Genomic DNA, 23228 nt, shown 5'->3' on the forward strand with positions numbered 1-23228 from the left:
AGTTCCGGTGAAAAATACAAAATTATCACTGTTGCATTAATTCCTAGAGTCACAAATTCTTTGCGCAATAAAACTGCAGCATCTCAAGCTAACTTTAAGTATTGCAACAGCCAGAAATAAAGATAGGAAAAACCACGAATAATTAAAGTCCATGACCACAAAATAAGAGAAAATTGATAAATTAGAAAAGAATGTCACACAAAAAATCTACTATAATTGAAGAGGCAGTGTGTATTAGTTAATGCAATTGTGAATCACTCCAATCTTTAGAAATGCTCTGATTAGATTAAGTCTAATCTAGGAGAGAAACTTCTCAAGCTGCAGATAAATCTCAAGTATCTTGGATTTAAGATATATACTTGTCTTTGCCAAGTATCCTTACCCAATATTTATATTTCACACCTCACCTCTGCTCTTTATCAGCATTCCCTTTGCTTTACATTAAACGTTAATTTGGCTTTGCTTTTCAAGGATGTTGCAACAGCGCTGTCAGTCTCATAACTAGACAGGCAACAGAATAAAATTTCTGAAACAGAAAGGTTGCAGAAGTCATTTAAAAATTTATTTTCTGTATCTGTTATTCTTTTTGTTTTCCTCTGTGTGTTTATCTTGTTATTTCTTCCAGGAAGAAGGATCAGACTCTGAGATTGGCAGCCCCAGTCCAACTCAAGTAATTTATTTTTCAGCCAAAACGTGACAGTTTATATCAATATTACATAAGAAATGTCAGAAAAAGGCAAGGGTGTGGGGGGGGGAGTTAATAAAAAGTGAGAAATCTCTCTAAAGTTAATGGGAAACATGAAAAGCCTTACTTAATTTCAAATATTGTTTATCCTTCCTTTCTGAACCAAACACAAATATGAACGAGCCTTTTGAGAATGGTAGTTGTCATGCACGTAGTAACACTGCCTCTTTGCTTTCAGAGAAGACTCAGATGGTGCTACAGAGCAATGGTAACAACACCTTTAACACACAGGGCCCATTAAATTTATCCAGATTAACATGAATTAGGGTTTATATACCTATGTACATGTGGAGGAGAAACAAATTGAAATCACATACAGAATCACAAGAAACATGTATGATCTGGCCAGAGACACAGCCACCTAGTGCCTATCTCTATGCATGGTAGGAGCAGCTACACACCAGCTCACACCTAAAAAGACCCAGTGGTGCAAATTTGATGGCTTTTTAGGAGCTCTATTTCAGTGAAGAAGCTTTTTTTATGGCCTAACTGAAGCCAGCCTAGTGTTAGCTTTGATGCTAACACATCATGGGGATATTTCTAAGCATTACTATATTTTTTATCTTAGAAGACAACTATAATTCTATTTATAGGGGAAACAGACCCTCTTTTCTGTGGAAACATTAGATACTCTTAAATGTAGGATAGAAGGCAAACCAAAGACTGAAAATCACTTCAATTGCTTTCAACTCATATACTCAACAGTTTAGCATTTTTTCCAAGAACTGGCACCTGGCTAAACCGCAGCTGAAAATCTAACATTCTTTGGAGGCAGCATGCGCCTATTCATAAAAAAGGGATTCATTACTTCTGCCTCTTAAGCATTCTTGAGTGCGAAGTGTTTTAGTGGAATCACATCAGGATGCAAGTCTCACCATTGAGCAATCCATATGAATGATAGACCTCAAAATACGTTCTCTACCTGCACTTAATATGTTTATGTCTCTATTGGCATTATTTTTAAAATTTACCTGAATACATTAATATTGTCAGTAGTTTCCCATCCTTTTTATATCATCCTTTTCCCATACTTGACTTCCTGGAAATGGACAGCATAATTACAGGCAATTTAAGTGGGAAAAATTAACATAACTACGTTTAAGGATTTTACACATACTAACAGCTAAAATAAGGAAGGAATCACAAGTCTTCTGAGACACCAAGTTGGTCCTGATTAAAATAGAAAGAAAATTATAGCTGCACTGATGTGAATGGTACTAACTATAAACACCAATGATTCACTACCCTGACATGTTGCCAGCATAGACTGCCTTCCACAGTTATCCTCACATTTCATTTCAGAGCTGATCTGACAATTGAATATGTTTCCTGTTTTATGCTGATAAAGTATGCTCTAACTGTGAATCTCCAAATATTTTTGCGTGACACTGAAGATAGAATGTAGGTGACTGAACTATAGAAAGCATTTTCTCATGATTAAATGGAGATTTTTGGATGAGCTGAAGAACAAAAGTTACTGAAGCAAAAAGAAAAGAGAAGTGCAATTTCTTATGTTACTCTTCATAATTTAACTGAAAAAATGTAACAAACTTTCTTCTATTCCCTATACAGAAAAATTGTTTAAATATTTAAACTATTGACAAATTTATCTAAGGTATTTAAATCTTGTTAAATTATACACACTTACACATGCACAGATTCTCAAAACACATATGTTAAAATTGTGTATCAAGAGGTACCAAAAAAGACATATACATTTAAATCAGCTTTGAAATACTGAAAAGGATAAGGCCACCTGCCTTTCTGTAGTGACAGAATTACCTGCATTTCTAGAATATTGAATATTTTTCAATTGCAACATAAAAATTAGTTGGCTGTTAGGAGGGCTTTACTCCCAAAAATAAAGGATAAGGTGAAACAAGCTTCTGGGAGAATAAATTAGAAATATTTATTGATAGAAAATTCTTCCAGCAGTTGTTTTGAAAATGACTCATAGATACATTTTCATGTCAAAAGTGGTATCATTACATTATCTTGCCTGACAAATTTCTTAACACAGATCACAGATTTTTCATCCACATGCTTGTGTCACTGTCCCATTGGCATTAGTCTGAATAAACTTGTGTTGAAAAAAAAAAAAAAAAAAAAGAGTGCCTTAAATGCTATCAACTTTTTACTGGTACCTTTAGTTGACTAATCAGCACAGCTTTTACAGTTCCTACCTTCTTTGCCATTTTAACTTGCCTAACTTTGATTTCTACTAATTTTCTTTTTACCTGCTTAATTTTAGGCTTAAGGAGTTCTTCAGTGCCTTTACTCTCTGCTTCCACCCCTTAATCAACAGATCTATTGAATTTTTAATCAATTATTTCATATGCTTGCCAATTTATGCCCCCAGGTAAGTTATTTGCATCTCCATAAATGCTCCTTTTACATCAAGCAAAGCCCACTGCTGTTTGCCATTATTTCATAATGAATAATTTAAACCAATTAAATAAAAAGGGATTTTTGTACTCAGCTTGCTTTACTTAGGTTTCATGTCAAAAAATATTATTTCATCCTCGAAATCTTGACAATGAAGAGCTTTATATTTATGTGGTAAGTATTTTTATTTGGTAGTTTGTAAACTTTATACAGAACTTTTTTTATATTACATTTTTTTATGGTAGTGTATGAAAGTGGTTTTGAGAGTTCGGGGTTTTTTAAATTTTTATTTGTTTACTATATAAAACTGTAAATACTGAATTAGAGGCTCAATGATATTTTGCAGAATTTTTGTCAATAAAACTCTTTTTCACACAGTGAAAAGACTGCTTTTTAAAGCATATTTTCATGTTTCAAATTTTAAGGGTCTTCCTGGTTATTTAGGAGGTCCTAATCAAATTAGAATTCAGACTCAATGCCTTGCTTTCTCTTCCTTTTCTTTGTAATCTGATGCAGAAAGTAAAAGAAAAAAAGTATACAGTTACAACAAAATAGATTTATTTGATGAGTAATAAATATGAATCCACTAGCTATAAACCACGTAATAATCTCTGATATCTCTGAACAAGGTACAGAACATCCTGCCTTGTAGCTGCTCGAGACTAAGGCCATTGTGACAATTGAAAATGGCATCCCAATCTTCTATATTTTTTGTGAAAGGAATCAGTCTTTGGAATGGATGCTAGATGAAAAAGAACACTAAACACATGCAAGTAAATATAAAGAAAATATTGGTCATGGTGGAAGACAAGTTTTAGGTTTTATTTAACATCTTTGGACTATATACTTTTCCTGAAGTTTAAATCAGTTAAGTACTTTGTAGTAGACAAAGTATTGTGGGTAGATATTAATATTTGTTTACTGTTTCAATATTTTTATTGTTACCAGAAGAGGAATTATTCTCTTATCCTGAAACACTAAAATATTAATGAACATTCAGTAGGATCTGGTAGTTCATTTTCTCCACTCTAGTGCTTCTGTCATGAAGAGAAACAGAGAAATCTCTCAAACTAAGGAAAATTACAATTCTATTTAAAAAGAGAAACTTGGTACAGTAAATCTCTCTCTAATCTAGACTGTTTAAATTCATCAGAATTTTAGTTACATTTAAGTGAAAAATGGAGAAAAAATAGATACAGACATGTTAAGTCCTGTCCCTGTGGCACAAGGGACAGTCATTGAAATTGCCAATATACACAGGAGAAAATACCAGCTACCTTGAGTGACAGCTGATGAATATAAGTCTAAATGTGGACGATTTTTTTTAAATATCTCATTCAAATGCAAGCAAGCCATGTAATAGAGATACACTTTGCTTAGTAAATTATGTGGTAACACTTAACTCTAAAGCACAACTCACTCAGCTATCTCATGCAAAGTTTAGCACAGCCCACTTGCAATTCCTTCTACTTGAAGTGAATATTAGCCAGAAAAGCTGTGTCATTCGCCAAGCCAAATAGATTTATAACAAAAGTAGCATTTGAGGTACTATAAAAGGGAAAAAGTTTGAAGGTAATCACAAAACCCCACAGTAATTTTTTTTTTTTTTTTATGTGGCCTCTGATTCAGTAATATCCATGGGGCTTGTTCCAATGGGTCCAAAAACCAGTCATTACTTAAATGGAGACTTTTAAGATGCTGGCATAAAAGTTGAACAAACCTTGAGTTTCTACAGATGTTCAATATAGTAGTGTAATGGGAAGCTGTTTTTCTTGGTTTTATTTGCTTTTATATTTAGTGAAACCATAGCTAAGTTCTATAGCACCTGCTGTAGAAAACTAGAACATGGTGAAGATTAATGCTCCAATGTCAGAACCTGCAATTCCACTGCAATGATTTTTCCACTTCCAGTTTTTATTATTTACAGGTTTTTGTCAGCTAAAGAACTTGCTTGGAACATTTCAGCATTTTATAAGCCTGACCATATTTACAGACAATAAATGAATAACTGAATATCAATAAAGTGGTAAAGAAACATATAAATTATATTTTTCTATTACTTATGCTGGAATTGCTTCTCTGTTAATACAGACTGAGGCTGGAAAATCTTCCCAGATAGTTTGGAGGGTTGGATGATAAAAAAAAACCAGCACATTCGTACTTTTTTATGTGCTTCCACACATCAGTGCCAGGAAGGCACTGGTTTAGGTTTTACTGCTTTGTGAACTGTCTCCTTGGCTGTAATAACTTCTGCTACATGGCTGAGAAATTAAAAAAAAAGAACAAAAAAAACAATGTATTGCTATACAAGAATAGGAGACATAGAAAAAAGAGGGGAAAAGAAAAATGCCTAAAATTGCAAGTGACTTAAGAAGAGCATCAACAAATGCAAATGGCTAAAAGAAGAAGGACCTTGAAATTACAGAAAATTATACAGCACGCATTCCAGAGATTTCTATTCAAAAAGTAAAAAAAAAATCTTTGGATAAGTGATAAGGAAGAGTCACCCTAGCTCCAAAGTGCTCAGTTCTCTGACAAAGAGCTACCTTGGTGCTTATTGCATTAAGCCCAAGGCCTGAAGCAGAGGTTACCAAAGAGAATGGGGGAAAAAAAGTGCACGTAAGAAGTGGCATTTTTCAACCTTTCCAAAGGCTGACCGTGTTCTTGGAGCATTGTTCATTTACACCCTCAGTGCAATGCCTTCACTGAGTGAACTTGTCCTGTTACTCAGCTCCCAGCATGAGCACTTCCAAGGAGCCAATATTTGCAGGCACTCAGTAACTGAAGGACATGCCACAGTGATGGGATGTGTTCCATTTGGCATGTTCTACTCCTTGATAAGACCCCAAACCTCACAGCCAACAGTGGCAAAAGTAAACTTTTCACTTCTCTGTTCAGATTGCTAGGAAGGTGGATTTTTTCAGACTATATATTTGGTCTTGGGGTTGGTTTTTTTGATTATTTTTTTTCTATTGAAGTCTCAAGTGCAAAAAGTTTCTGAATTTTATTGAGCCATTCCAACTTTAATCTGCCTCCCTAAGGAAAATGTAGCGCACCTATGTGACCTACAAAACCTGAGAAATGTATCATTTATATCAGTAAAAGGTCTTTCCAGTGGGAAAAATATTTTAGAAGCATAGTATTTTCATATTTCTTGTTGACACTAGTCTGTCTCTGCCTAGATAAAACTAGAGAAATGTTAAAATTATCTTTTACATAATTTGGCCCCCAAGCCCCCCAAAACCAACATAAACCAGAAAGCACTTCAAAGGAATAGAAGAAGGCATCTCTTTTCCTTCTCATTTAAGAAATTTTGAGCATCTGTTTTTCACTGTTTTTAAAACAGAGAGAAGACCACATAAAATAATTCTGATTTAATTCACAATTAAAAATTAAAAACTATGTACAATATTAGTCTTATTTAATTTGCTACTCATAATTTTAACTTTCTAAACATGTATCATTATCTCTTCCCTTTTATTACACTCCAGGAAGACTGAAGAAAATGGAAAAAATAGGACAAAACTTTTCAAAATAGTATTGCATATTTCAAAGATTCTGCTCTCAGTCCTAGTGAAATCATACATTGCAGCTGCTATTAGTTCCATCAACATATTTGAAAGCGACCAAACTGATCACTGCTTCTTTAGGTCCTCAGTTAGGTAAAGAAATGCTACACTAGTTAAATGTGACATTAAAGTGGAGCTGTAAATCCCATACAGCATTATGGAGAAATAGGTACTTTTCTAGTCAAAAGCAGTTTATTTCCAATTTTTCCCATGCCTTCTAGTTTGATTCTGTATCTACTGACATCAGGACTTTTGATATTTCACTTTAAAGGGAAAAAATAGATCTCTTTTTGCAAGGTAGTTAGTGTTATGCTTTTGTCTGTCAAAGTGGTAATTTATTTTATATTTTCTTATCATACCTTGAGAATTTTGCACATTATCTCATAAACTGAAAATGTTTTCTCAGCTCGTGTCCAATCCCAGGTTGTGACCTTTAAAAAACAAACAAAACACAAAATAAACAGAAAAAAAAGTTATTTTTGTTGGTTTCAAGAATTAAGTTTATTAAGAAAAAAAAAAAAATCCCTAAACTATTTACATTGATTAAAATAAATTCAGAAAGGCCAAGCACTGCCTCAAAGGAACAACTAGCAGGGAGCAGACTGTTCCATCCAGGCAATGCTTAGGAGAAATCTTCCCTGTCCTTACAATGCAGCTCCTTTGCATGCAGACTGCTCTCTGCAAAACGAAACCTCCCCTGGGAACTTGCAGGGGTTGCAGTGAGATCCTGAGAGGATACAGCCCTTGAATTCATCTCACAGAGCCAGGGCCCTGTCTACTAGAAAACATGATTCTCACCACTTTCCTCCTTGTAACTGCATGCCACTATTTGCTCCCAGCCACCTACAGTGTCTGCAAGTTCACAAAACCAGTCTCCAACCTTGGAATGTCCCAAACACTTACCCCACATGCCTTGAAATCCAGGGGGAAAAAAACAAAGCAAGAAACAACACAGGCAGATATTCACTTTCTTTTTTTCTTACCAAGATTAATCTACTCCTAAATTCTAACAAACTAAGATTTGAAGAATAGATTGTTTCCTCCTTTTTGTTTCCTCTTTGTTTTGGGATTTCACAACTGTTTTTAACTGTTTATTTTTTAATATTTTAGGCAACTGTTTTACACAGAAAAAATGCATATATAAAAGAATTAAAACATGGAAGGGTAGGTGTTAAGACTTAAATGAGACAGAAAGGGGTAGATGAATATACTCAGTAAAGGAAGAGTTAAGGCAATATCAGAACAGTGTCTAAAATTTCCAAAGAAAATGCAAGCAGAAAACAGGACAATATTTAAAGCTTCAAAATACAGAGGAAAGCACAAACTAGAATGAAATTTAGGTTATGAATGAAAGAATAATCATCTTAATGGTAAGACACTTTGGACAGTGGCCCATATCCAAAGGAAGACAGCTGTATCATTAAATTTATTAGGCACAATGAAGAGGTTGATGAAAACATATGTTACTGTTTCTACAAGATTCAAGATGAATTTTTTGAAAAATGTTTAATAAAATAGTTTCCAGAGCCCAAGGAACAAAATATTCTATGAGGTCAATTTACCTCTTATCTAAACAGAAAATAATCATTAATAGATCAAAATTATTTTGATGTTGTATGAGAAAATTCTATCCCTAACTCATTTTTAGTTATAAACATTACTGTAATGGAAAGTCCTTTAGGGAAATCACAGGCAGGAAGGAAAAGTTCGAAAAGACAGTGCCATAGTTACTCTTCTATTAGGATTTTCTTTATTTGAAGTCATTGTCAAATGCAGTCTTTACTATCTTATTGAACTGAGGGTATTAAACCGCAAAGTTACTCTTTCTCCTACGGACATAAAGATAAATTTCTCACCATGAACAGAAAAATGGGGAGAGGAGTCTTGCTACAGCCCCACTGAGCCCACAACACCCCGTCACACCAGGTGAAGTCATACTGTGCTATGAGGAAAAGTCATTACTGTTGCTCCTGAAGAACAAAGTCATTTGGAGCTATGCTTAAAAATTTACAATAGGCTCCATACTTTGGGGGAAAATATAAGTGCTCCCTCTTCTGCCCTGGTTTCCTGCTTTTGTTTGTACCTGTAAAGGGACTTCTTTTCAGGTCAAACCAAAACGCTTTCTGTGTAAAGACATGTGCAAAGCAAAAGCAATTGGAGAATTAAGATGCCCATAGAAATTGCTGCACCAGTCACTTTTGATGTTTTAATTTAAAATATTGAGTAGAAAAAGAAAGGGTGTTAGTGGCTCTTTCTCGAGTAAATTTCAAATTATAAATCAGACAATATTGAAACCTACCAGACTTGATACAATTAATATTTCTAAAGAAGGAAATGTATCAGGAAATAATAGAAAAAATAATACTATAGGAGTAATTGTCTTTAAAAATTTCAAAATGCAAATAAGAAACACTAGGATTGCTCTTTTATCTGAAGTAGAAGTACTATTGATCAAACAGATAAAAAAAGAGGCAGGGGGAGGCTGTTGATAGACATCATTTAAACATGTGCTTCCCTAATGTGTTAGATTTTGGCAGAGACTGGGGAAATACTTTTGTTTGATTTTCTGGTTTAGAAAGTTTGCAGGACATCTCTTTTCTGACATCTCAGAAAACAACTTTGTCCAAGTAGTTTATACTTCACATGTAATTAAAACAGTTTTTATTTTAACTACACTTTATACATCTCTTAAAAAGAAGCTCTGAAACTGTCATTGAAACTTTGTTCACAATAATTTCTAATCCCTGGAAGAGACAAACTTGCAGAATAGCAAACATAATTGTATGTGTGAAAAGTTTGCATATAGAAAATAGGAATTTAGACGTGTGGAACTATATACATTACATTTTGGAACTGGATGACCTTTAAGGTCCCTTCTAACCCAAACATTCTAAGTCTTTAAGGCAGCTCTGTAGGAATTCTTCCTCTGTCCTAAAAAAAGCATGGTTATCATTCTGCTTCCCTCCTACTTCATGAAGAGAAAATATTTTTCTCTGCATTTGAACAGTTTTTCTATTTTAGATTGGGAACCAGAATCTGACATTACAAATTCATTTTGTGCTTGCAGCTGAGCTGAAACAAGAGCTACAAAAACCAGAGGATGGATTTCTTGCCTTATACAATAGCAGCTTGACAAAATTTTCCTTACATCACCATGTGAACATGTTCCTTTCACATCCATTAATCACTGCCCATCAGACATTTACCCTCTATAAGTATATTGTTCTTATAAATTCATGATTCTTCAGTAAAGAGGCTTGTGGTCTCTTCCATTAAGAACTTCCATAGTTCTTAAAAAAGAATAATCTTCCTGTTTTGTATTGAACAGGATTTCTCATCATTTATTCTGATTCTGTCTAGTACCCAGAATGGAGTTGGTTTTATTTGACAGGCAGCAAATGCTCAAGTAGGTCTGGCAAAGACAGGAGAGCTGGTTTTGAATTAAGGTGCTTGTTAGCATAATCTGACATTTTAATCTGATCCTGAAAAATATCCACCAAAAAAAGCCAAGCTTCCACTAATAGACTGAGAGAGCCAAGATCCTGGTCTAAAAACATTGAACCCATGAAGCTTTCAGCTCCTACTTACTTCCATTCCCCATGTCTTTCACATGTTTTTAAACGTTTTGCTAAACAAACACCAGTAGTTACTGATGATCAATCTAAAGATTTGCAAGATGGCTTTGAACTACCTCAGGAAGAGGTTCAAGAGGTAACAGATGCCCCATCTCTGAAAACACTGAAGACCAGGTTAGACAGGCTCTGAGAAACCTGCTCCACTTGGAGATGTCCCTGCTTGCTGTAGGGAGGTTGTACTAGATGACCTTTAATGTTCCCTTTCAACGCGAACTATTCGATGATTCTGTTTCAGGCAGGAAGGAGCTACAGCCTGGATCTGACAAACACAGGGTTTAGCAGCAGTCAGAAAGGTCACCCAATAAACAGGAAAAATTAATCCACATGACTCTTCCTGCTGCAGGCATGGGACTGCGACTGTCTCCTTAGCAACTGGCTTAAAAGTTAGCTAGAGGATTTTTACTGCAGCTTAGATGTACCGTAACATTGTAAGAAAGTAAATTACTGAATATAAGATGAACGTTAAAATTTTACCCAGTGTTTCCAGTGAGATTCCAATTCAGATATTTAACTTAAACATTTTCATTTGATTCCCTACCTTCTTTTTAGTGCTCTTAAGCAGCAAAAACTTACATTCAGGACAGAATCTAAATAGAAATATATTGCCATCTCCACAGCATGTGAAAAACTTTGATGTTTTCCCAAATCTCAGAAGTTTCACTAGAATGATTGTTCAGTTTAAATCTAACCATCTTGCTTTGGGCCTGTTCTGTCTGCCATGGGAAAATTAAAAGCTCCCTTTTAACATGAGCAGATTTCTCTTTTATTTTTCTAAGTGTTCATTCAAGTGGGGGAAAATAAATTCTTGCTAGATACCAAATCATCTGATGAAGAGCTGTTTTCTATCACTTCTATACCACACCCTTTGGAACTTTTCAATGCCGTTAGTTGCAGTCCTAGTAGCCCAATGAGAGATATCTCTTTGTTAAAGACTTGTACACGTTACGTGACATTATTTTATTCCTTAACATTTATTCCCACTAAATGTGAGGAGCATACTTACTGGAGGTGCTATAAATTTATACAGGGAAGATCCCCTCAGTGCTAGAAACTTTGGTGTGTACATTCGGTCCTGAAGGGAGTCTTGTTCCCGTTCTTCCGTCCAGCCCATGTAGACTATCTGACAAAAAAATCAACAGTGTTGAGAATTTCTCAGAAATTCTGTTGTGTTGCAAAGTATTTCACGTGCATAAACTGATGTTTGTCAAATTTAACATAGCTGCAAACCTTGAACCCCAGACACAATACAGTACACTGGCAGTTTATATAAAGGATGCCTGTCAGGAAAATGCAAAAACGTGACAAGAAATACTTATTGTACTAGCAACAACAAAAAACCTAAACCACATACTCCAGGGGTGTTAAAGGTGTATTCTGCATATTTGCTGACTGATGATGTCAGTGAAATTTAATGCAAGTGAACTCAGGAATCCTGAGTCAATCAACTGCTATTACATAGCAACATAGATGCTCACGTGCAAGTTCACAGTTACACATTAAACAATATGATCTTGCAAATTTCAGTTCCAATTAATGTCAATTTTTTTTTTACTCTCTGAAAATCTCTCGTGTATGAGTTTTGAACCTTTTTGCTTAGAAATAGGAGATTAACAGACTGTTTTCCGTCACTATTTTGAATAGATTTCGTCTACAGCTAAGAAGTAACCAGAATGCTGCAGACTCTTACCACTACCTGCAGATCTTCTGACACACATGCTTGAACTAGAACTTATTCCAACTCTTACATCAAGTAAGATGTAATTTCCTACCTATCCTATTAAGTCTGAGTTATTTAAATCAAATCCTTAAAGAGTAGAATAATATGAGTCACCACTATGACAACTTCTGGAGAACCACTGAATAGGGAGTAGACATCATGGAACATTTGATTAATAACCATGCCATTAGTAATAAAATACAGTGTGCACAGGTACACTACTGCTATGAAAAATAGTTCAACCCATATTTCATACAGTGCTGCTAATGGGATAGATCTATTTTTAAATGTCTCTGTGAAACCGATTTCTACACTAACAAAGCAAATATGGGACATTCTCTGTCTTAAATGTCAGTAATAATCATGTAAGGAAAATGGTAATAATTATGTAAGGAAAAGGTAAAAAAGTCAATAAGTCAGTAAGTGTACCAATGGTATGAATGTGCCTAAAATTAATGTTTTTACTGCATGTTTTATCATCCCAGATTTTGAATGCTGTGTACTTTTTGAAAAGGAATTTACACTAGATTATTTCTTTTCTTTTGGGCAGAGAATTTTTAGCAACATTTCTTCACAGAATATGCATTACAAGAAATAGTGAATCTATTGTTTTTCTTTTTCTCTCTCCTTTATATTTTGGGGGGGATGGGGGAGAAGGTATTTTTTTTTTTTAATTGTAACACACTGGAAATGATTGGCTTTTTCAAAATCCCCTTGTATGAAATCAACACTACTAGTCTCTTTCACAGTTTATTGGATATTCTATGGTCTATAACCAGAGACAGGGAGAAGGTCCATTTTTCTCATACTACAGTGACACCTCAGTACTTAATTATTTTGTCAATATCAAACACTAAAACTGTCATACCGTCTCAGGTTCAATGAAGAACATGTGTTGAAATATCTGCTCGTTTGGTGACTAAACACGTTTATAAAAGTCAAAAAGAAGACAGGTCTGTATCACAATATTCAACCATCAAAAAGAGTGCTAAACACTGTGTTGTTATGCAATAACTAAAAAGCCATGTTCTCTGAAATCTCATTAGTTCCTGAATGAAGAACTATTCAAAAGGAAAAAGAAACCCAAACAAATAATTGACTGGTAAAGTAACAAAAGTTTTTAATTATTTCAATTAAATGTTAATTCAAATTTCTTTCATTTCTGCTTTTTCATATGCTATCCATAAATAAGATCCTCATCCCTCTGACTTGATTGCAGTCTCTAGATCTCAGTGACTGAGATGGATTACACAGAACAGGTATTTAAGTATGAACCAATTGTACCACCATGCGCAGAATTTTGGCACATTTTTCCGTCTATAACTGGAAGAAAATGCATGATCTCTAATTTCCAGGTATTGAGACATCTATGCTTCAAAATTAATTCAATTGAATTAATTTGGTTTCATCTTGATTTTTTTCATTAAAATTGGACACACAGTAAGATATCATCTTGCCTGATGATATTTAATATCACTGTAACACTGTATGTAATCCCTCCTTAGTGTTTTTGTCTTTCATATTTCTACACCGACTATTCATCAAGATAACAGGATACAGTCACCCATGCTGTGCAGATGTATTGGTATTCCATATTTGATTGACTCAATACTAAAGTAGCCATGAAATTTAAGGTAATTGGTCCCTTAGATATTTCTCCCTTGCTTCTGTAGATCATGAGGAAAAATTAGATTGATTTTCCAGACAACCTGCTGTGCCAGAAGTTTTATTAACAGAAAAGCATTTCTCCTGCAGACTCAATACCTACTCTTCAACACAGAGAGGAACTGTCAAGCAAAGGCTGTATGATTATAATTAGGAACATACACAAATTTGTTTGAGTACATGTGCATATCCACATGTGTGGATTAAAATAGTACAGGTTATATTCTGGAAAACAAGGCAAAACGAAACAAATACTTCCCAACTCTTTTAATAGATAACTCTGAATGAGAACTATGATAAATTTTAAGTTCCTAAAGTGATCTCAGTTTATCTAAACATACTAAATGTGTGAAATTAAATATTGCAATTGCAATGAAGGTGAGAAACTTGAAAATTTTCACTTCTGAGGTAAAATAGGTGACATTTTTGAAACATTCCTGCTACTGGGACACCTTCTGACTTCTAAAAAAGCTTTGACCTATAAGAACTTAGAGAAACTTACTTACTGGAAAGGCATTGTAACTTAAAAAATTAATAGTTCATGCTTATATATGAACTGAAATATTGGATGAACAAGATATATGTCTTAATAGTTCTGGACCATATCTCAGTGTAGCTGCACATGTGGATTTGGCATATATGGCACCCCAAGAAATTCCAGAAATTCCAGAAATTCTAGAAATTTGATTTCTTAAAAAAATGCTTAGAGGATCAGATACACGATGAACGGATATAAATGTTAATCATAGACAGTTCATAGCATGCTCCTTTATAAGTTCAAAAATCTAGTTAGTTTTTATCTTATCATTTTTTTGAGTCCCTACAAAACTGTTGACTGTTATCAACAAATGTGGCAGAGGTGGTGAAAAGAGATTTTATTTATGATTCACATTCCACTTGAAAAATAATTTTTTCAGTCCTGGTTTCTAACTTACTTCAAGCAGCTCATTCTTCAAAATCAAATGGTGACACAAATTAGTTAACTTAGAGGCTGCTGATTCAGTAACAAAGATTCAATAAGTCATTATGGTTTATGAGTTAAATCATGGACAGTTTAAAAAAATCTATATTGAAATGATAAATGAAACAGGACAATTTCTTCAGTCAAAAATCCATAATCTTGTAATTTAATATGTTCTTAAATCACACAGACATCCTAATCAAGAAAGATAAATTACCATATTTTATATCAGTCCAATATATTGCTAAAAAAATGACTTAAATAGCCTTGACTACCAGAGAGACTTTTCAGAGTTTTTACACAGATTTTATTATATTGTAGGAAGAATAATAAGACAAAAATGCAAGAAAATTTGTGAGGCAATTGAAAGATCAGAACAGATGCACTGACAGCTTTTTATCTTGCAAGTCTGATACACTCACTATGTGAAACTCTGCTGTAGGGCAACAGGATGCACATGGAATCAGAAGACAAATAAATATGTCAGACAACATAGAGGGAAGTAATGAGCAATGAAAAACTCAGATAACACTCTCTACCCTGGTTTTAATATACATTTTTCTGTACTTTTAAAAATCATTTTCTGAGTGGTCTAAAAATTCATGATAGTCAATTGCTAGTAGAAAAACACTAAAAACCACAATGGAAATGTGGGAAAAAAATGGAAGAAAAAGGGTGGTCAGAATGCAATCATTGGAAAAAAAGTTCTGCTTAGGAATTAGCTTAGGGAAAGGCTTAGGATTTTTACACTGAGTAAAAGAAAATGTTGAAAGTCAACTAACCACACAGAATTTTGAATGGATGCTAGAAAATTTTTTCCCTATTATAAATTCAGTTAAAATGTCTCCTATCCTATTTTTCATATTTTAGGTTTGTAAAAAGCCTGATAGACTTTACATAGTTTTTTTACAATTTGGGTGAATTATTTTTTTCTTCCTCATTAAAAAAAAAAAGTCCACTAAAACTTTAGAGCTATCACTAACAGCTCTAATGATCACCTTCATATTTTTGAACCATTTAACTACAAACAGATTATTCAATCTGAGATTGCACTTGGATTGTATCTCACATCTTAATTTTCTTCTGTGTAAGAACTTATATTGTCTTCTTGCTACCAGACCAAGGCTGAGTAAAGGTTTTTCCATTTGGCTTTGTCTTGTTCTATTTTTGAAATGACCCCACAAAAATTGAGGAAATATTATCAGGTCTTAAAGTGTCAGAGAAAACAGGAAATATTTCTTCATTATGGAGGATGATTTTTTTGCTTTAAAATGAAAACTGGTATCAAAGACTGAAAACAGAGTACATTTACTTTCTTAGCAAACAAAATCAAAATCAGAGCAAAGACAGATGCTTACAGTAACAAAACTTGCCTGGACCTACACAGAGCTCTGTCCAAAATTAACAGTGCTGTTTGAAAAACCTTCAGGCAATTTATGTTATATCCAACAGCATCCCATGGGAAAACTTTGGACATTCCCAATGAGACCAATACCAGATCTTGCTATAAATCAGGATTATATTGACCTCTTATTACCTTTACTCCCTCCACAGGTTTGAAAAATGATGGCTACATGTGGATACAGGATAGTTTTCCAAACAGGTAAGGAACTGCGTATTGCTTTTCCAGGTTTCTTCTTCTTGTTATAATCTACTAATCCAGAGAAATATTTTGTCTCACCCATCCGGTTTTTCATCCAGTGCTACATATTAATAGACACAGCTTATTTCAAAACACTCATTTTACTTATTTAAGACTTCTAAGTAGCTGTTTATTGAAATAAATTCTTCTAACGACAAAGTTAATTTGAACCTTAATTGGGCAACTTTGTGCCTTTGTCAAAATGTCAACATTAGAAGTTGGGATTTTTTGCCTCTCTTAAATTATTCAAGTCAATGCACAATTATGCATATTTAAAATTCATTACAATTTGAATTTGTTCATTTTAATAGAGGTGATTAGCATTTAGAAAGCACAGACTTTTTCCAAGAAAGACCTTATGCAGCTGTTATTACAAAGATGGATTTGGATGCAAACTGCAGTATTAGATACCAATCTATACTAATTTCAGGAGTGTGTGAAATTATGAGTAGGAATCGGTACAAAAATAGCTCACACTAGTCCTGTCTTCCAGGATATTGACTGGGTAATTAAAAAAGATAAAAAATGAGCTAGAGTAGCTAGCCAGCATGTGGTAAACTCCCCAAAAATGCACCAGGGATATGTACATTTTATATAGCATTAAGCATTTTCCTGCTAAATAGATATGGTAGCTAGAATATGAAAAAAATATTGTGTTATCTAAAGTAATCTGCCTTCCTCACTTGAATGAGCCTTCTCTTTCTTGTAGACTTCTTCCACCACATAACTCACCTTCCAAGCAATTTAGCATATCCCTGAGCAGATTCAATTGATTACCACATTTACCACCGAGGAGACTCAGCCCTGATGACATCAGATGCATTTTACAGCTGACCTGACAGGCTTCAGATCTCTTCTGCTACTCTCCACAGAGCAGCTCTCAGAAAACACTTTGAAAATGTGCAGGTCTCACATATTTCCTGACTAAAAAATTACTACATATTAGGCTGTCATCATTCCCCCCTCCTTTTCATGTTGCGTAACTGCAACCAACAGGGTTCTGCTTTATTGTCTAAGAGAAAAAAAAAAAAATAAAATCTTTGATATATGGTCATATTTGAATTCCTACCTGCTCATTTTTTACCTACTGAATTTAGGAGGACACAAGAAAGGCTGCAAATTTTAATCCAGGATGAAATTTCTGGGAAATTTTGAGGGTTTAAAATAGATAACAGTGAAATACAGCAAGCTCAGCACTCAGGTGACAAGAAAGTAAACATCATTTATTTTTAAGCCTAGTAGCTTGACTGGGTTTAGGACTTATCTTTTGATTAATGGCATTTTTTTTCGTCTTCCAAATGTACACAGCATGTATTTTTCATGCCCTAAAATAAAAATAGGTCAAACAAAATTATTTCAAATAATCAAGCTGGAGGGCATGACCTCTTCCTTATGATGAACAACATATCACAATCCATCTTGTTCTCCTCAGGGTGAAAGATGAAATGAATCATCTACTGAAAGATGCTGAATGAAGAAAAAAGATCAGAATATTACAAGTCACCAGACAGTGTCTTTCAGATTTTTGATGGTGCCACTGAGCAAACAACTGACATATTTTTCTTTTTTAAGTACCAGGGCAAATTAAATATTTACAGAAACATTTAATAACATTTTTAACTTGTCCTAGGAGCACCTTTAGATTACATTTCAGTGACTGGCTATAGATAATTTTTTATTTTCTTTTATTGTTTCTCTGAAAAAGACTGGTAAGCAGAACTTGGACAGGACTAGTGCAATTTAGACTATGTGGCTGTCTCTGTGAGATCATACTGCTCATGTAGCTGCCTTGCTCACATCCTGAGCTTACTGAACTCAGTCCAAAGGAGATGGTAACAATACACATGGAAAAACCCCAAATGACTGAGTATACAGAAAATACAGATGATGGGGAATAGGTTGTGTGTAATGAATTTTAGTAATAAATGTTTTGAGTTTGCATAACATCAGAATTACATTTCTACAGAATTAGATGTCTACACTTCAAAGTGCTCACAAAGGCAGAATAAACCTGCAAATAATCAATGTATACTTAAAGCTGTCTTTAAAGTCTCTGGTGTTGCTGTTTGCACAGCAAGATAAGCATGCATGAGAAAAATCCTTTTTTTGGTATTAATGACTTCACAAGACCTGACTTAGAAATATTTTTATACCTTTGTGAGAACAAAGCTTGAAAATTATTAGTTCACATATATATGTAAATATACAAAAACCTTTTTAGACTTATAATATTTTATTTAAATACTGCATGGAATCAACATCAAAATTCAACAGAGTAAAGCAATTCATGGGTACTTGTTTTAATTTTCATTCCAATAAGTTAAATGGCAACTGAAGCTATTAATGCTTGCAAAATTTCTTTGACTATTGCTACTAAGAAGCAATTATTTTCAATCCTATCTGATTATCAAAATAAAAAGACTTCTGCAAGATGAAACTGTCTCTAAGACTTTCTCAGGGTTCTCGGAGAACACAATTACTACTTATAAACTACTAGAATAATAAAAATAAATAAAATCTCCAATAATTGAAAAGTTTTAGACCAGTATTACATTGCCTTTCAGAAACACAGTATTTTTTTCAAGCACTCAATATGAAAGAAGAAAAAAGTCATCAAGAGGTGAAATCTTACTTTTAAAAGTACAATCGGTTTTCTGCATAAATCCACTGGTTTTCAGGTTTCATAATCCATGTTCAGTTAATGAAATATTTTGAAAAAAGAGAGAATGACTGAAGAAGTAGACATGGGTTAGTTTGGTTTTTTTTCCTTACCAACAACATTATTTTGCTTTGAGAAAGAAGGTCTAGGAAAGGTCAACTGGTAAGTAGATAAGTTTTTTTTTGTAATTAAAAACCAATTTATGAAAGTTCAAGGAAAGCTGCTAATTTTTAAGAGCTCACAGCACCAGGGGAATGACTCCACTATTTCAACCAAGTAAACCATTACCTGAACACAAGTTTCACGTTAACAGAAATGCAAATAATAAAGCACTTTTAATTAGAGTCAATTAAAAAGCCACAATATCATAGAATCCTTCAATGACTAATGGCTACTGCAATCAGAAACATGATGGTAAGTGATGCATGGCACTGTTGGTGTGTGGTGTAGTCAGTATTTACAACTGCTCATGGGGACAGCTGTCGCTTTGAAGCAAAGTTATTCTTGAATTTTCTTATTTAACTTCTTGGTCATTTTATCTCCAGCAATCAGTGTATAGAGGCAAAGTAACAAAGAAGTCTTTCTAGTGGAGGATTAGTGAGAAAAAACTGAAGGCCACGCAGTTCTCCTATAGAATTAGAAACCTGCAGATGAGAAATTTTGCTGCATCTGCACAATGTCTTGGCCAAATCAATGTTACCATTGCCTATCTAACAGGGAAGAAAAAACATAAAACCAAGAGGTGGTATAAATTTTTCATCAAATCAATAAAGAACACTCCCTAAAGTAAATTTATCTTTTATTAGCTATGGAAAATAATCTTTTGTCTAATGATTTCAGAGTTTTCAAGATCATTAAGCAATAGGTCTAATTAAGCTTAATTTCAAAATAGAAAATTAAAATAATTCTTCTTGATTTATATAAAATGAATAATGCAGTAAAACTTCAGTATATACTTCAGTTCAAATAACATAATGTAATAATAAATTGTAAATTAATCCATAAATTTAACATATACAGATAACAGAAGTAATTATTTTTTAATTAAAAAAAAATTAACACCATTTATACACTTCCTTTAATTCAACATGTATTTCAAATATATATATATAAAAGAAATGAAGACTACTTTTGAAAAAAATAACAGCTGAACAGATTAAACCTGTATTTAAACAAACTGGTCCCAAAGTTTCTACTACAATAGAAACTAAAGTTTCTATTCTACTATAGCTGAATAGAGATAATATTATAGCTCACTGATTTCTCTTTCATCTGCCTTCAGAATCTGAACTTTCAATCACAAAAGCCTGAAAAATAAGCTGTTTTTATAAAAAACAAATAAATACTCTGCAGTTAAAATCCAGAGTAGATACTTTGATAGATCTAGAGATTTACTCAGTATGTTGGTTTCATAATACAGCAAAGAATTTATGTAGCAAAGCACCACTGATGTATTTCAGTATTTTTAAAATACTCTATTACTTCTCTTGGTGAGAGATGCTATGAAAATCCCCATTCTTAAATATAGTCACAAACCGATGGGGGAAAGTCCAGAGCAATCTGATTTATGTAGGCCATCCTCTGAGCAGGACTCTGACCAGATGACCTACAAAAACTCACCCAATATAAATTATTCTGAGAGTCTTTGACCCCAAAGCAGCCATATCTGTCTTGGAATCTATTTTAAAGTAGTCTTGACTTAATACTCTAAGCAAAACAGCTTCAGCATTGTTTTTATTATAGTTTCACATTATTTCATTATTATATACAAATCATATGTGATAGTTCACATTTCATAATCCATCTGTGGCTGCCTAGGATTTTTCTAAACGTCCCCACTTTTTATGTACCCTAATTTTCAGAGGGGCAGTGTATCAAGTTTCTCACTGGAGATTTCATCCTTAAAATACACTCTCTAAAGTAATTTTTAGTACAGATTGCTTGCAGGTAAAGTACCCTTGAGATTGAAGACATTGCTCACAAGCAGCAATGAAAGATGATTCCTATCAACCCTTCTCAATTGCAAACAGGTGGAGAAAAGGTTATGATTTGTGAAGGACCCTGATACCCTACAGAGACTGAAGAGGAAGGGAAAAGGGAGTTGGGAAGTCAGATGAGACAAGAATAAAGTTGCTAGTAAAGGACCAAAGTAATGATATGCAACTTGTTCTTACACATTCTTAAAGTAAATAAAATTCTTCTTGGATTATGAAGAAAAAAGGAACAATGAAGCTACTCCAAAATAACCTTAAATATCAGTTTGTAAACAGTGGTATTAAAATACAAATATGCTGAGAAAGAGTAGCAGACTACAGTCTCATTCTGAAAGTGAGGCAAAGTAGAGGATAGCTACTGCTAAAATACTCCCATTGCAAGCTAAAAAAATCTTAGGGGCTGATTAGATGAAGAATACAATATTCAGTATGTTCTCCATGCTATTATTTTCATGCTTCTTTCCATATCTTATTTATTAACAAGATGGGTTTTTGGTTTTGTTATAATATAGACAGTTTCCATTCTCCTGATGTTTAGACTGAACCTAGGCTATCCTGAGGATTCTATAGCTGGTCATATGCCAAGATTTTTCCTTGGAAAAGCTCAGTCCAAATGAGACTCATTTTGCAGTATCAGAGCTTTCTTCCACTCATATAAGTTTTTGTTTTTAACACAGTGTCCCACTATCATGAGAAATGGAGGGATGTAACCCGTAAAATTAAGATTGCCTCCTGAATGAAGCCAAAATTTCAGTGTAAGATATTGAGGCTCTTTGTCTGTGCACAGAGTTCTACAGAGGGACAAGCAAGCCCCTTCACCCATAGAAAGATAACATAAAAGCTCCTCTGAGAGCGCAATCCATCTGATTGAAGAAGAGATCCTGGCAGAATAATTCAAGGCCCTGTGAAGTGCAAACCATGACCTGCAGGAACATTATTTAACAATTGATGGATGTAAACTCATGATTAATACTTAGCCAGAAGTCACTCCTCTCACAGAGAGCATCTTCTCTTTCAAGCTTTCTTTTTGCAGTCTCAGAGGTCTGAATGCTATTTGCATAATAGGATCAGATCCTCTTCTTTCCCACTGTCTGGGTTTGGTTTTGAACAGCAGCCTACTTCAGCAGGAGGGGAAGAAGAGGCGGCTGCATTATTCCACCCACTGCCATCAGGGCAGGCATGTGGGAGCAATGGGCTGGAGTGATGAGTGACTATTGCTTGTAGTAAGTGCGTGCTGCAAACAGTAGGCTGTTAAACAAATAATGGGAAGCAGCAGGACTTCTGGATGTATATTTGCAGAAAGCAGCTAGAAACTGTACACTACTGTATCTTGATCCTGCTGGACTTTGTGGGTACTCTTGAGTTGTCTTGGGTGACTCTGGTAACTCAGCACTTACTGCCAGAGCCATCAAGGTGGAGACCTGTTTTAGAGCAAGAAGGCCAGGCACAGAATTACCTGCCTATTTACACCTCCTCAGACCTTCAGACCTGCACATTCTATATAAGTAGACCTTTTTTTTTATTGTTTGTCCGTTTCCCAGCACTGCTGAGAGATACTCCAACAACAAAAAATGTTTCTTGTTAAATGAATAAATAAATAAATAATTTTGTCACTTGTCAGCTCCTGAGTATAGTTTCTTGACCTGACACTGGTAAATCTCTATTTGCTGTGTCATAAAATATGACAGACTTACCAAGTTTTACTTACAAAAACACTAAGATTGAAAGCAAATATTTTCTAATATGCTAATAACAGATATTTTATATAACAGATATTCCTCACTGAACAGTCTCTTCTTACCAGGACATATAACTCTTTGAAAAGACAAAAAAAGTGTTGTAATACTATGTATTTCTAGGAGATGTTTCTGCATTTGCAATTAGCTACAATTTTAAAATATTTTTTTCACAGTTTTCCTTCACACATTTTTAGTGATTAATACTTCTCAGTGTTAATTTTTCCTTCTTCATTTGTAGGTAACCTATAAATTGTCAATTGCTTCATACTGTTATATAAATTAACTATTTTATGAAATTCATGTAGCAACTCTGTCACTGGTGCTATGGACTATTATTGAGATGAGAGAGAAAAGACAATGATCACCTGCAGTCCACAGAGCTCTGTTTAACCACTGTTCTTAGAAGCTCAAGAGAATAAATATTTTTCCTATCAGAAATTATGATTTGAAACACCAATCATCTGCACAAATGTAAAATAAGTAACGAGAAAAATGAAATGTTAGTCACTTCTCCTCT

General features: G+C 34.1%; 1 protein-coding gene across 5 annotated transcripts in view; it reads right to left on the reverse strand.

The window, feature by feature from the left end:
- Positions 1–23228, reverse strand: part of SNTG1 (syntrophin gamma 1) — a 315782-nt gene that overhangs the window by 36946 nt on the left and 255608 nt on the right. For all 5 annotated transcript variants that reach the window (XR_015286694.1, XM_086888380.1, XM_086888383.1 and 2 more), the window contains 2 exons: positions 11338–11454; positions 7059–7130 (listed from right to left, as the gene is read on the reverse strand). Coding sequence is in view for 4 of the 5 variants with exons in the window: in XM_086888380.1 (XP_086744506.1) it covers positions 7059–7130; positions 11338–11454 (189 nt within the window). In the remaining variant the exon portion in view is untranslated. The remainder of the gene's footprint in view (positions 1–7058; positions 7131–11337; positions 11455–23228) is intronic.

The sequence above is a fragment of the Cyanistes caeruleus genome, chromosome 1, assembly GCF_971803275.1.
Source record: "Cyanistes caeruleus chromosome 1, bCyaCae1.hap1.1, whole genome shotgun sequence".
Classification (NCBI taxonomy): Eukaryota; Metazoa; Chordata; class Aves; order Passeriformes; family Paridae; genus Cyanistes; species Cyanistes caeruleus.